Source organism: Myotis brandtii, unplaced genomic scaffold, assembly GCF_000412655.1.
Source record: "Myotis brandtii unplaced genomic scaffold, ASM41265v1 scaffold158, whole genome shotgun sequence".
NCBI classification, from domain to species: Eukaryota; Metazoa; Chordata; class Mammalia; order Chiroptera; family Vespertilionidae; genus Myotis; species Myotis brandtii.
The window spans coordinates 1678884-1694241 of record NW_005355753.1 but is presented as its reverse complement, the minus strand read 5'-3'; the positions used below and the strand labels follow the sequence as shown (position 1 = coordinate 1694241).

The 15358-nt window shown below is 36.9% G+C and overlaps 1 protein-coding gene across 3 annotated transcripts in view; it reads left to right on the top strand.

Annotated features, from left to right (window-relative positions):
• The window catches only part of RBBP6 (retinoblastoma binding protein 6), a 35160-nt gene extending 20651 nt beyond the window's left edge, over nt 1-14509 (top strand). The window contains exons 8-18 of one of the 3 annotated variants that reach the window (XM_005862041.2): nt 444-616; nt 2659-2762; nt 2887-3221; nt 4652-4748; nt 4880-4958; nt 5056-5110; nt 6489-6557; nt 8816-9178; nt 9465-9566; nt 10438-12195; nt 12778-14509. In XM_005862041.2, coding sequence (XP_005862103.1) covers nt 444-616; nt 2659-2762; nt 2887-3221; nt 4652-4748; nt 4880-4958; nt 5056-5110; nt 6489-6557; nt 8816-9178; nt 9465-9566; nt 10438-12195; nt 12778-14374 — 4732 coding nt within the window. In that variant the 3' untranslated portion in view covers nt 14375-14509. The remainder of the gene's footprint in view (nt 1-443; nt 617-2658; nt 2763-2886; nt 3222-4651; nt 4749-4879; nt 4959-5055; nt 5111-6488; nt 6558-8815; nt 9179-9464; nt 9567-10437; nt 12196-12777) is intronic. The other 2 variants (XM_014536260.1, XM_005862042.2) reach the window with 2 other exon arrangements.
• The last annotated feature ends 849 nt before the right edge of the window (nt 14510-15358 follow it).

Below are 15358 nucleotides of genomic sequence, written 5' to 3'. Positions count from 1 at the left end.
AATTTTAGTTTCCCATATTATGTGGCATTCACAGTAATTACCTTTACAGGTATTGAGGACTATTAGACCATGGAGGGGTTCCTCTCCCCCCCCCCCCCCCCCCAGGAAACCTGGTAGGGTACAAAAATGTGATCAGGGTATTGCCGTGTCTAAGTTTGAATCCTTTTGTGGCACTGAATGTGTCACTTCTAAGATCCTTTCAGCCACTTTTATAGCATTTCTTTGTTTCTTTTTGTATACTTGTTGAGGATTTTATGTCTTTTTGTTGGTTAGATGGAGAATAATAATTGCTCCCTGATTTTGGAAGATATTACACTCATGTCAACTAATCAGGCATTGTACTGAATTATAAGTTCCCTTTATGGATATAGCAGAACTTGTAAATGTCTTAGAAATACTTTTCCTTCTTAACAGTGTTAAAATGCTAAAACCTTCTTTTACAGAGAAGCATATGCAATTGGGAAGAAAGAAAAGCCACCTTTCTTACCAGAGGAGCCCTCTTCATCTTCTGAAGAGGACGACCCTATCCCAGATGAGTTGCTGTGTCTCATCTGCAAAGACATCATGACTGATGCCGTTGTCATTCCCTGCTGTGGAAACAGCTACTGTGATGAGTGTAAGGCATGCTCAGCCTTTGAAGACATAGATTTTAGAATATGTATACAGTTGACCTTTGAGCAACATGGGGGTTAGGGGCGTTAACCCCTAGTCAGAAATCCAAGTATAACTTTGACTCCCCCAAACTTAACTGTTACTAGCCTACTGTTGACTAGAAGCCTTGCCAAAAAATAGTTAATACATATTTTGTGTGCTACATATATTATATTCTGTATTCTTATAATAAAGTAAGCTAGAGAAAAAATATTAAGAAAATCATAAGAAAGGAAATACTTTTACAGTACTGTACATATTTACTGGGGGGAGATCCATGTATAAGTGGACCCATGCAGTTCAAATCCACGTTTAAGGTTTAGTTGTTTTACTTGGAAGGCAGTTAGCAACATTGTGAATTTTAATAAGATATGAAATGTTGATAATTGATTGAGCATTTAATAATGAGAACTCTGCTTTTGCTGCTACGTTTTTCTTTTTCTAAGCAACAGCCTCTCTGTCCTTTTAATATTTGAATTAACCAATACCTTCATCAGGGTGTGACTGGCTGTGATGAGGTTTTATAAAATGTAGAATTCTTGTTTCCTATACATTTTATCTTTAATTTTATTTTAAATAAGTTTTTATTGATTTTACTTTTTTATTGATTTCAGAGAGGAAAGGAGAAGGAGAGAGAGAGATAGAAACACCAGTGATGAGAGAGAATCATTGATCAGCTGCCTCCTGCACGCCCCCCAACTGGGGATCGAGCCCGCAAACTGGGCATGCACCCTTGACCGGAATCGAGCCTGGGACCCTTCAGTCGGCAAGCCGACACTCTATCCACTGAGCCAAACCAGCTAGGGCTCCTATACATTTTAAATGGCATACAGTGCAGATATTTTTAAATGGTAACTAATTCCCTTTTCTGGATTGTGAAAGATACCTTATGTGGCCTCCCTTTTACCCAAGGTTTCACTGTGGTTTCAATTAACCAGGGTCAACCACAGTTTGAAAATATTAAATGGAAAATTCCAGAAATAAACAATTCATAATTTTTAAATTGTGCACTGTTCTGAATGGCATGATGAAATCTCATGCTGAGCAATTTTGTCCCACCTGAGACGAGAACCATCCTTTTGTCCAGTGTCTCCATTTCCCTCACATAGTCCCTTAATGGCTATATTGGTTATCACATTACTGTCATGGTATCACAGTTCTTGTATTCAAGTCACCCTTATTTTACTTATTGATGGCCCCATAGCACAAGAGTAGGGATGCTGGCAATTCACATATGCTAAAAAGAAGCCAGAAAGTGTTTCCTTTAAGTGAAAAGATAATTCCTGAGTGTGATTTAGAACCGCTCTCTGTAAGATTTAAAACCGCTCTCTGTAAATAAATACCAATATTTTGTCATGTGGTTACTTACAGCTTTTTCCCTGATACTCATATTAGCACTTTTTTATTTTCTGCCACTCATCCTAAGTTTGTCCCTTCTTACTGAAATAAAAATGGTATCATCTAAAAGTTTCACTGCTCTGGCCTTTTTCATTTCTAAAGATAGTTTTGAACTATAAATCTGTATTTGGGGGCCTCTGTAGTGCAGACTAAAGTCAAGAGAAGAGGTCACTTAAGACTTCTTTCAGAGTGTGTCTTGGATTTAGCAAACCACTTGTTACTGAATTTTTTTATTACACTGGAACATAATCAGTGAATCTGTAATTCAGTATTATTCCTACTTACTGTGCTATAGATGTCTCTGGTTTCTTTGAATAATGCTTCTGTTCCTTATAAAACCCTAGTAAGCCATATAAAGTTCTTTTTTTTTAGACTAATTTTTCCTGTAATATTCCAATTACTAGCTCAACAAAGAGAAAAGTATTTGAGAAAGAATGCTTTTTTCAAAAATTTAAATGTTTAAATTCATGATTTCTGTTTTTAAGGCAGAAAGAAGTTAGAGCAGAGTACTATGAGGCAAGAGACTAGAACTGATTAGTGATAATGTGCTTGGAAAATAGTAATGTAACTGGACAGTACTATCATTAATATTTAAAATGTTATATATAGGTATAAGAACAGCACTCTTGGAATCAGAGGACCATACATGCCCAACGTGTCATCAAAATGATGTCTCTCCTGATGCTTTAATTGCCAATAAATTCTTGCGACAGGTAGCTGTCTTTCTATTCCTTTATAATAACACTTTTATGAAAAAATGTTTTAATCTTTTAATTGATTTAACTACTTGCATAAACACTGCATTACATTTTCTGCATTTTTATGTTTGGTGTCTAGGCTGTTAATAACTTCAAAAATGAAACTGGTTATACAAAAAGACTACGGAAACAGTTACCCCCACCACCACCCCCAGTACCGCCTCCGAGACCACTCATTCAGCGGAATCTACACTCTGATGAGAGATCTCCAATATCAAGACAACAAGATCCTCTGATGATTCCAGTGACGTCTTCATCAGGCCACCCGGCTCCCTCTATATCTTCATTAACTTCTAGTCAGTCTTCCTTAGCCCCTGCTGTGCCTGGAAATTCATCTACCCCAGCGCCTGTACCTGATATAACTGCAACGGTCTCCATATCAGTCCACTCAGAAAAATCAGATGGGCCTTTCCGGTAAGTCTGGATTCCCAGTGTTAGGAAACAAGTGAGAACAGTAATGTGGTTTTTATGTATATTGTTTTAATGGTTGCTGTAGTGACCTGCAGTTTGTATGTCCTTGTGGACCACTGTGCTCAGCAAGGTGGGTAACTTGTAAGAAATGGCTTAATCTTAATTGGAGGAAGAGGTTGATTGGCCATGATTAAACATCCCAAAGTAAAAAACTGCAGGTTGCCCTTACCGGTTTGGCTCAGTGGATAGAGCGTCAGCCTGTGGACTCAAGGGTCCCAGGTTCGATTCCGATCAAGGGCATGTACCTTGGTTGCAGGCACATCCCCAGTAGGAGGTGTGCAGGAGGCAGCTGATCGATGTTTCTCTCTCATCAATGTTTCTAACTCTCTATCCCTCTACCTTCCTCTCTGTAAAAAAAATCAATAAAATACATATTTTTAAAAAAAACACCAAAAACTGCAGGTTGCCAGCACCCCCTATTACATGTTGAATTGTATCCCATAACAGCTCAGCAGTCCACTAGGGTGAGACTAGACTTGTGGTCATACTAATGTATTGGAAATGAACAGATATGAGCAGAACTAAGAACAATTTTGAAGGCAGAGGAAGGGAACATAAAACATTGGTAGAGGTAGAGAGGTCAGCAATAATCATTGTTTTGGAGCATAATTACCTAGAAAAGTAGTGAAGATTTATTTAAATATTTCCACTTAAGAAATAAAAGTGACCTTTGACCATGTAATCCAGCAGTTCATAAATTCTTAAAAGGTCAACCAGTTGTGGGTTGTTGGGTGGTTGTTGTTTTTTATCCTCACCTGAGGATATGTTGGTTTTTTGTTGTTTTTATTGATGGAGAGAGAGAGAGGAAAAAACAACAACCCATCAATGGGTTGCCTCCTGAATAGGCCTCAACCGGGGTATAGAATGATGCCAGGGGCCTGTTCCAGGCATGCCGAAGCAAAATCTTCAGGTGTGGGACCTTCACATGTATATGTAAGAAATCCCACTGATAGGTAGGTTGGCCTTTCATTTGATTAACAGTGGGAATAAAGCCCAGAGTTCATTGGATTATCTGAAAATTGCCCCCTTTAATTTATAGGCAGATTTAGAAATAGAATTTAATCTTGATTCTGTATTGGGTGTGTGTGTCCCACACTTTGAGCTTCTTTTTTTCAAGCTTTATTGTTATAACTTAACTGATTTCTATCATATCCATCATAAATCCTTGATGGTGCTTCTTGAGGTTTCTTCTTTTTACTTTTCACTTGTATGTGAAGGACTCTAAAAGTCCAGTCTCTCACCTTCCCCAGAAGTTTTCATCATCTTTGATTTAACTCATCTTAGTGCAGAGGATGAAAAAACAGTTGTAACTTTTACTCTTAATCCTCCATGTCTGATAACTTTTTAGTGTATTGTAAATTATTTTTTTTTAGGGATTCCGATAATAAAATATTGCCAGCTGCAGCCCTTGCCTCAGAACATTCAAAGGGAACCTCTTCAATAGCAATTACTGCCCTTATGGAGGAGAAAGTAAGTTTTACTGGTTTTTAAATTTGTAGACTTTTTTTTTTTTTAACAATAGAGTTTTTCTGTTTTGAGGTGCTTGTTTGTTTAACTATTTGTTAAAAACTCTTTTTTTATTTGTGTTTTTTTTCCTAAAGGGTTACCAGGTGCCTGTGCTTGGAACCCCAACTTTGCTTGGACAGTCATTATTGCATGGACAGTTGATCCCTACAACTGGTGCGTAAAATCATTCTGGTTTGAACGTTTTTCCTATAACTTTTTCTAAACACAATAAAATATTTACTTACTGTTCTTGTTTATTTTTGCTTCCAAGGTCCAGTAAGAATAAATGCTGCTCGTCCAGGTGGTGGTCGACCAGGTTGGGAGCAGTAAGTATATGTTTAAAATAATCTTCAGCTGATTGCTTTGAGCTAGATAATGGAAACTATAATCTAGACCAGGGGTCCTCAAACTACGGCCCGCGGGCCACGTGCAAATACAAATATTGTATTTGTTCCCGTTTTGTTTTTTTACTTCAAAATAAGATATGTGCAGTGTGCATAGGAATTTGTTCATAGTTTTTTTTTAAACCATAGTCCGGCCCTCCAGCGGTCTGAGGGACAGTGAACTGGCCCCCTGTTTAAAAAGTTTGAGGACCCCTGATCTAGACAGTGTATTGCTGAATGTCTTTTGTTAACTCTCATATGTCATGTTGCCATGGTTTTTATGTAAAATATCACAAATTCAAAATTATGAAGAATTCTTTTCTAAAAGAATAAGTAATTCTTTTCTAAAATTTAAAATCTTATAAATTCCTTTTATTTTTATGTCTTAACAAATGGTGATATTGACAGGACCTCAATTAATGAATAGATAAGAATAACTTGAAAGAATAGTTTAAATACTGACTCATCCTAATCGATTAAACTTCCTGTTCTTAATTTGGATATTCAAAATTTGAATAAATAAATACATACTGAGATGAAAGCCCACACAACACAAAATTTCTCATTTTGAATAGTCTGTGTTAGTGTCATTTTACTGCATATTAATATTTATATGGTTTTCTACCCTGAAATACAATGAACTTTGATCTTATAGCATATTAAAAATCGGTAGATTTACTTATCTTTCTATATATAAAATCATTTCTGCTTATATAATTCATATTAACAGGCTTACATATATGTATAAACTGGCTTATATTCTAAAATTTTGATTGTTTTGTTGTTGTTGTTTGAAAGATAAACCAAATATCTTTTATAAAATGTTTAAATAAGAGACTAATGGAACATATTAGCAGGAAAAGTGTGGGCTTTGCAGACAGGTAGACCGGGTTTGAATCCCAGCTCTTCCATATACTAGCGACATGACAGTGGGCAGTGGGACACCTCTCAGCCTATTTCCTTATCTATAGAAGTTGATTGGTACTGCCTACCTCAACATATAAAATGCCTACACATAGCCCGGCAGGTAAGGGCTTTGTTCCTTTTCTGTAACAATGAGTTCACAGACTAACTTATAGAATGCTAATTGAATATAATATTACAGAAAATATTCTATACTGAGGTGTCATTATTGTTAAAACACATTAATCAGAAAAATTAGTTAAAGTAAATGTTATGCTTGCTCATATCTTCTCTATCTGGAACTTGTAAGAGTTGGGAACAGGGAGTAAGAAACATTTTCAAAGTAAAGTTAATGTATACACACTAAAAACGTAATGTGTTATAATCAAGCTTATTTTATCTTTTTCTTTCCATACAGTTCCAACAAGCTTGGATATCTGGTTTCTCCGCCACAGCAAATTAGGAGGGGAGAGAGGAGTTGCTATAGGTAGGCTTGCTGAAATTCTTGAAAAACACTAATCTGATGACACACTCAAAAATACAACACAGAGAAATTAAAGCACAGTTATAGTTTACACTTAACTTTAGTCCTCAGTAGTTGCCCTTAAGAGGTCTAAGAAAAATGGATTATGTCAGTATTTTAATTATGGTTTTAAGGCTACTTCCCAACATCAGTCGACTGCTTTCTCCCTGTCAGCACACAGCAGATTGTTGGCTTACATACTCTTTTGAGGGTAGAAGGAAGTCATTAAGGCCCAGAGCGTATTTCAGTTAATCAGCTCAGCGCCCAAAGCTCCCAAGTGTGAAGCATTGTATTTATTTCTCTTCTAGACCCAATTGTCCCAGTCTTTTTTTTTCTTTTCTTTTCAAAAAGAAGAGACCAGGAGAATGTTGTTAGGAGCTCGTGCCCTGCACAGGAACAAGCTGTACTAATCTAACAAGTAAATAGGTCGTACTCACATACCACCAGGGTAAAGGGTTCTCCAAAGTTAACTTTATGACGGAATTAGTAAAGGTACAATAAACCTTCGATTTTGTGGACCTGAACTTAACAGACAAAATTTCCTGTTTGTATGTCATATATGAAGATTAATACCCTGTTAATTTTTAAATGCTTTTAACCAAGATTTGCTTATAATTAGATTAACCGGTCATTTTTGTTATTAATTCACTGTAATTTTTAACAAATTTTATCGAATAGGCCATTTGTTAGGAAAAACACTAGTAATTTTGCCAACATAAATAAATATTACATATCTACAATTACAAGTCTACATTTTTAAATCCAAGAGTCACTGCTTGTAAATAATATTCTACAAATGATTAGCACATGACCACACTGCATTGCATGAAGCAGTTGTTTCTGTTATCATGTGGTGTGACTTTTTGCAGCAGTTTTCACACATGCCAGCCCATGTTCTCACATGCTAAGCCATGCCCCAAGCATGTGCGTTTGTTTATTTTTGGTAACTGGTGAATGAACACATTTGCTAGACCTATTCAGTATAAATTTAAAGACTTTTCTGTGAAATTAAACTTTTATGCATACTTAATTTTAATTACACAAACATGTCTACATAAGTATAAACAGGTAAACTAATTTGTCAGTTTTCTTGTCATACACATTCAGAAAACCTACTTTATTTTTACTATTTAATGGACTTTCAGCTTTAATGGACAACCCCTCACCCAAATTAGTCCGTTATATTGACGTTTTACTGTATTTTCTAATGCTCCATTAAGAGTTGATAAGTTTCTGAAAGTAAACTAATACTTCCTTATAGATCACATTAATGGAAGGTAATATTTACTAAATCAGACTCTGAAGAGGCTTAAAATCTAAGCACCCCTCCTGCTACTACTTTATATTAGTGAGCTATAATTTAAAGAATCTTTAGTTTAACAGAAAGAAATCCACTATTTTATTTTATTTTATTATCATTATTTTTTAATTCTTACCTGAGGATATGTTTTTCATTGATTTTTAGAGAGAGAAGAAGAGAGAGAGAGAAAGAGAAACATCGATCGGTTGCCTCACGCAAGTGCCCCAACCAGAGATCAAACCCGCAACCTGGGTATGTGCCCTGACTGGGAATCAAACCCGAAACCCTTCATTGCATGAATGACACTCTAGCCAGGGCAAGAGCCCCACACTTTTAAAGAAGCCATTATTTCTTCGATGAGGCACAAATCAGAAACTTTGGCCATCACTGTTATTTTGACCTAAACCTTTGAGAGAAAGCAGTGTAATTTTCAATTATTCATTACAAATGTTAAAACTAGTCATTTATTGTACTTTGAAGGGTCTTTACCCACTTCTTCCCTCAAAAATTATACAAAGTGTTTTTCCTCCTTTTAAACTTTTGGTCTGGGAAGACATTTTGGGGAGAACTAAGTGCCTTTATTACAGAAATAGTAACCTGTCAGCTAGTTCCTTTAAAGGAAAAATTAGGAACTAATGAGATAGTTTAGGGTGATAATAAATCTGAACTTTACAAAAGAGAACTTTTAAGTATACCTTGGCTGTATAGAGAAGGCCCCGTATACTTACATCATCTCAGTCCCTAGGTAGCCTTTATAATTATTTTTATATGTAAATGATGGTACATATAAGTGATATCAGTGTTCTTATTCTAATCCATTGTTTATAAGTTTGAAAATAATTATGGATAGAAAAGACAAGCTTACTTATCTCAGATGATTTTAGTTTGAAGGAATAACATCTTGGAATTTTTATTTCTCCAGAAGTATAAACCGTGGACGACACCACAGCGAACGATCACAGAGAACTCAAGGCCCATCACTACCAACAGCTCCAGTTTTTGTGCCTGTTCCACCCCCTCCTCTGTACCCACCTCCTCCACATACACTGCCTCTCCCTCCAGGTGTTCCTCCACCACAGTTTTCTCCTCAGTTTCCTCCTGGCCAGCCACCACCTGCTGGGTATAGCGTCCCTCCCCCCGGGTTTCCTCCAGCGCCAGCCAATTTATCAACTCCTTGGGTATCATCAGGAGTGCAGACTGCTCATTCAAATACCATCCCAACAACACAAGCACCACCTCTGGCCAGGGAAGAATTCTATAGAGAGCAGCGACGGCTAAAAGAAGAGTAAGTGTGTTCATTTGAAATTATACACTTTCATTTTCTGATATAACCTTAAGCAGGTATCTATGGAAACATTTTCCATTGTTTCCAGTTAGTACAAGAAAAATCACGTAGAAATCGAACCAAAGCCATACAAGCAACTTCCTCAGGGATTCCTAGTTATCTGTAGTTTTAAAGTGGAAAACTAATGGCAATTTCATTCATTTCATTCATGGTCTAATTACATTTGTCTTGTTAGTTTTCTTAAATGGTTTTTGTTAACTTTCACTCTTTAACTTTATTTTACTAGGGAAAAGAAAAAGTCCAAGCTAGATGAGTTTACAAATGATTTTGCTAAGGAATTGATGGAATACAAAAAGATTCAAAAGGAGCGTAGGCGCTCATTTTCCAGGTTAGTGTTTTGCAAGCCTTCACAACAGAATTACAAATGGGACTTTGCCTATCCAGGGATTAGCTATGGATATAAATAACACTGCACTTACGGAGTTTTTCTGATTCGGTCTAGATATATAGAAATGGAGACGTAGCTTATTTCCCAATATCCTTTTATTGAAATAATGTCTCAATGTCAATTCTATTGTGTAGAACTAGCAGTTATGGGGATTAAAGTACCCTTGTCCCTTGAACTTTATTTATAATGTGAAATAATTGGGAAATGTTTGTGGAAGGAAAGAAATAGGGGAATAGCCAAAGCACATATCTGAGGACACTGTTACTTAAGGCTACAGCTTCTTGCTGGAACATTAACCTGTGTAATTATGATGATGTATGATAGAATACAAGTTGCTTTATTGATAGAAAAACTGAATTACTATAAAAATTCCCTGGAAGTTTGTTTAAAAGACTTATTTTTTTAAGCTTACATTTGAAATGCAGTTTCTTTTAAAGCTAGACTATATTGGCCAACATAGGATAAAAGAAATTGCTCATATTTAAATGAACAAATAGGAAGTAAAATTTAAACATAATTGGCATTTTTTTAAATGTTAAGTTTATTAGCTCATATAACTCACGGTACATTAATGCACTTCACTCTAATTGTTAAGGTTTCACTTTTGTTTTGTAACAAGTGATTGATCTGACCTTTGCATAGTGTATTTTATTCCATTCCAATAAAGGCCACTGTGCCTCTTTAATCATCCAAGATGAAATTTGATATAAAGATTGAACCCTAAGGAGAAGCATGCTAGAATCTGAGAGTCTGTGTTTTATTTTGTATATATTTCTCAACTATCCAACTGTTGTTTTGTTTTTGTTTTTAGGTCTAAATCTCCCTATAGTGGTTCCTCATACTCCAGAAGTTCTTATACTTACTCTAAATCAAGATCTGGTTCAACGCGATCACGTTCTTATTCTCGATCATTTAGCCGCTCACACTCTCGTTCCTATTCGCGATCACCTCCATACCCCAGAAGAGGCAGAGGCAAGAGTCGAAATTACCGCTCAAGGTCTAGATCTCATGGATATCATCGATCTAGGTCAAGGTCACCTCTATATAGACGATATCATTCACGATCAAGGTCCCCTCAAGCATTTAGGGGACAGTCTCCAAATAAACGTACTGTACCACAAGGGGAAGCAGAACGTGAATATTTTAATAGATACAGAGAAGTTCCACCACCATATGACATAAAAGCTTATTATGGGAGGAGTGTTGACTTTAGAGACCCATTTGAAAAAGAACGTTACCGAGAATGGGAGAGAAAATACAGAGAGTGGTATGAAAAATACTACAAAGGTTACGCTGCTGGAGCACAGCCTCGACCATCAGCAAATAGAGAGAACTTTTCTCCAGAGAGGTTTTTACCACTTAATATCAGGAATTCTCCCTTTACAAGGGGCCGCAGAGAAGATTATTCGGGTGGACAAGGTCATAGAAGTCGAAACATAGGTGGTAGCAACTATCCAGAAAAGCTTTCAACAAGAGACAGTCACAATCAGAAGGATAGTACAAAGTCAAAAGAGAAGGAGAGCGACAGTGCTACAGGAGATGGTAAAGGAAGTAAACACAAGAAACATCGAAGGCGGAGAAAGGGGGAAGAAAGTGAAGGCTTTCTAAACCCAGAGTTGTTAGAACCTTCTAGAAAATCAAGAGAACCTACAAGTGGCGAGGAAAATAAAACAGACTCATTATTTGTTCTTCCGAGTAGAGATGATGCTACACCAGTTAGAGATGAACCAATGGATGCAGAATCCATCACTTTTAAATCAGTGTCTGAAAAAGACAGGAGAGAAAAAGATAAGCCAAAAGCAAAAGGAGACAAGACCAAACGAAAAAATGATGGATCTTCTGTGTCCAAAAAAGAAAACGTCAAACCTGCTAAGGGATCCCAAGAAAAACTAGAGGGAGAGCGTGAAAAATCTCCTCGATCTGAACCTCCACTTAAAAAAGCCAAAGAGGAGACTCCAAAGACTGACAGTGCTAAATCATCATCTTCCTCTCAAAAAGATGAAAAGGCCATTGGCACCCCCAGAAAAGCTCACTCTAAGTCATCAAAAGAACACCAAGAGACAAAACCTATCAAAGAGGAAAAAGTGAAGAAAGACTATTCCAAAGATGTCAAATCAGAAAAACTAACTAGTAAGGAAGACAAGGCCAAGAAGCCTACTGAGAACAGTAAGCCTCTTGACAGCAAAGGAGAAAAAAGAAAAAGAAAAACTGAAGAGAAAGATGTAGAGAAAGACTTGGAATCATCTTCAATGAAAGTCTCTAAACTCGAAGTAACTGAAATAGTGAAGCCATCGCCAAAACGCAAAATTGAACCTGATATTGAAAAGATGGATAGGACCCCTGAAAAGGACAAAACTTCATCATCAACAGCCCCAGCCAAAAAAATTAAGCTCAACAGAGAAACTGGTAAAAAAATTGGAAGTACAGAAAATATATCTAATACAAAAGAAACCTCTGAAAAATTGGAGTCAACATCTAGCAAAGTTAAACAAGAAAAAGTCAAAGGAAAGGTCAGACGAAAAGTAACTGGAACTGAAGGATCCAGCTCTACTCTTGTGGACTATACCAGGTATTTGATATGGGTGGGTGGGTGTTTGTTTTGGGAGAGAATTTTCTTTAAAAGTGGAATATGTTAATTAAGAATGTGTTTTGATATTGGGGGTTGGGCTGGCTTACTTTAAAGATAAGCTTTTAAGTCAGTCAGTTTTGGGGGTGAGTCGTTTTTATGCAGTCATGTGCTTAAACAATTTATATCTTTGTTAGAGTAGACTTATTCCTTTTGGAAGTTAAACGTGTGGTTTTTTAATATTTTCATTGATTTTTTTTTTAGAGAGGGAGGGAGGGAGGGAGAGAGAGAGACATCAATGTGAGAGCAAAACATTAATTGGCTACCTCCTGCGTGCATGTGCACGCACGCACGCACACACATACACACATACACATACCCCGCACCATGAATTGAGCCTGCAACCAGGGTATGTACCCTGACTGGAAATTGAATCAACAATCTTTTGGTGCATGGGACAATGCCCAAACAACTGAGCCACATGAAACAGGGCAGAGAAACATCATGGATTAGCCTTTTTATATTTATCAGTGTTTTAATAAAAGTAAATTCTTCATTAATTGAAAATATTTTATTTCTTTTTAGTACGAGTTCAACTGGAGGCAGTCCTGTGAGAAAATCTGAAGAAAAAACAGATACAAAGCGAACTGTCATCAAAACTATGGAAGAATATAATAATGATAATACAGCTCCTGCTGAAGATGTCATTATTATGATTCAGGTCCCTCAGTCCAAATGGGATAAAGATGACTTTGAATCTGAGGAAGAAGATGTTAAAGCCACACAGCCTGTGTCAAGTGTAGGAAAACCTGCCAGTGTTATAAAAAACGTTAGCACTAAACCTGCAAATACAGTCAAGTATACTGAAAAAGAAAGCGAGCCAGCAGAGAAACTTCCAAAACTCACCAAGGAAGTGAGCCATGAAATCATACAACATGAGATCAAAGGTTCAAAAAACTCTGCATCTAGTGAAAAAGGGAAAACCAAAGAGAGAGATCATTCAGTGTTGGAGAAGGAAAATCCTGAAAAGAGGAAGAGCAGCACTCAGCCAGAGAAAGATAGTAATTTGGACCGTCTCAATGAACAAAGTAATTTTAAAAGTTTGTCTCAATCTTCCAAAGAGACTAGAACTTCAGATAAGCATGATTCCACTAGAGGTTCCTCAAATAGAGACTTTACTCCCAGTAGAGACAAAAAAACGGACTATGACAGCAGAGAATATTCAAGTTCCAAACGTAGAGATGAACGGAATGAATTAACAAGAAGAAAAGACTCTCCTTCTCGGAGCAAAGATTCTGCATCTGGACAGAAAACTAAGCCAAGGGAGGAGAGAGATTTGCCTAAAAAAGGAACAGGAGATTCTAAAAAAAGTAATTCTAGTCCCTCAAGAGACAAAAAACCTCATGATCATAAAGCCACTTCTGATACTAAACGCTTAAGTGAAGAGACAAAATCTGTAGATAAAAATCCTTGTAAGGATCGTGAGAAGCATATGTTAGAAACAAGGAACAGTAAAGAGTCAAGTGGCAATAAATTACTTTATATACTTAATCCACCAGACCCACAGACTGAAAAAGAGCAGGTTGCTGGGCAAATTGATAAGAGTGCTACCAAGCCTAAACCCCAGTTAAGTCACTCCTCTCGACTTTGCTCTGACTTAACTAGAGAAACTGATGAAGCTGCTTTTGAACCAGATTATAATGAAAGTGACAGTGAAAGCAATGCATCAGTAATAAAAGAGGAAGATACTTCCGGGAAAATTTCTAAGGAATTGAAAGATAAAGTCATAGAGAAAGTAAAAGAGAGCCCGGACACAGCAGCAGTCAGCCAGGTAGGTGTCACCAGGAGCCAGAGTCAGAGCAGTCCCAGTGTTAGTCCAAGTAGAAGTCACAGCCCTTCTGGAAGCCAAACTCGAAGCCACAGTAGCAGTGCCAGCTCGGCAGAAAGTCAGGACAGCAAGAAGAAGAAGAAAAAGAAGGAAAAGAAAAAGCACAAGAAACATAAAAAACATAAGAAGCATAAGAAACATGCAGGCCCTGAAGCAGAATTGGAAAAAAGCCAGAAACACAAACACAAGAAAAAGAAATCAAAGAAGAGCAAAGATAAAGAGAAGGAGAAGGAGAAGGAAAAGGAAAAGGAAAAGGAGAAAGATGACCAAAAAGTGAAATCTGTCACTGTGTAGAAGGACAGATTTTAAAAATTGACTTAATTACTAAGTCATCTGTATTAAATTTTGTTATAATGTAAAGAGATTCAAGCCTTGTAAATAATGATATGGAAGACCCTGTGCTGCACTTAAAATATTGCTGCTTGATTATTTGATTTTTATTGCTGCTTGATGATTTGATTTTTACATCAGAGCTTTATAACACGAACTTTTGTACAGAATTGTGAGTTGTGACCATGTAACATGAGAGGTTTTGCTAGGACCTATTATTTTTAACCACCATTAATTAGTTGGGGTGGAGTTTACTGTACTGTGAAATTTTCACATTTGAATTTTTTAATTGCCTGGCAAAAGCTGATATCAGTTCTAAAATATCAGCAGAATGATTTGCTGAATTCATTACAACCCCGTTATGTCACTTTTTGATTACAATAAAAGTTTTCAGGAAACTTTTCAAATGTGGAATATTACATTATTTGAAGAAAGTGTCACGTCTTTCTCCTTCCATTCCCCTATTTAAAATACCCTTTGAGCCGAAACCGGTTTGGCTCGGTGGATAGAGCGTTGGCCTGCAGACTGAAAGGTCCCGGGTTCGATTCCGGTCAAGGGCATGTACCTGGGTTGCGGGCACATCCCCAGTAGGAGATGTGCAGGAGGCGGCTGATCAATGTTTCTCTCTCATCGATGTTTCTAACTATCTCTCTCCCTTCCTCTCTGTAAAAAATCAATAAAATATATTTTAAAGAAAATACCCTTTGAGCCTTTAAGGTGACTTGAACATACAAAATTCTGAAGTAAACATAGAAGATGTGTTTTATTGGGGCAGGTAGTAGGTGGCCAGAAGAAAGAAATTAGCATTAATTGGAGATTCAGTTGAATAAATCTAGAAGGGTCTTTTTTAAAAATACATCTTATTTTAGAGGAAGGATGAGGGATGGAGAGAGAAACATTAATGAAAGAGGAACATCGATTGGCTGGCTGCCTGCTGCATGTCCCCCA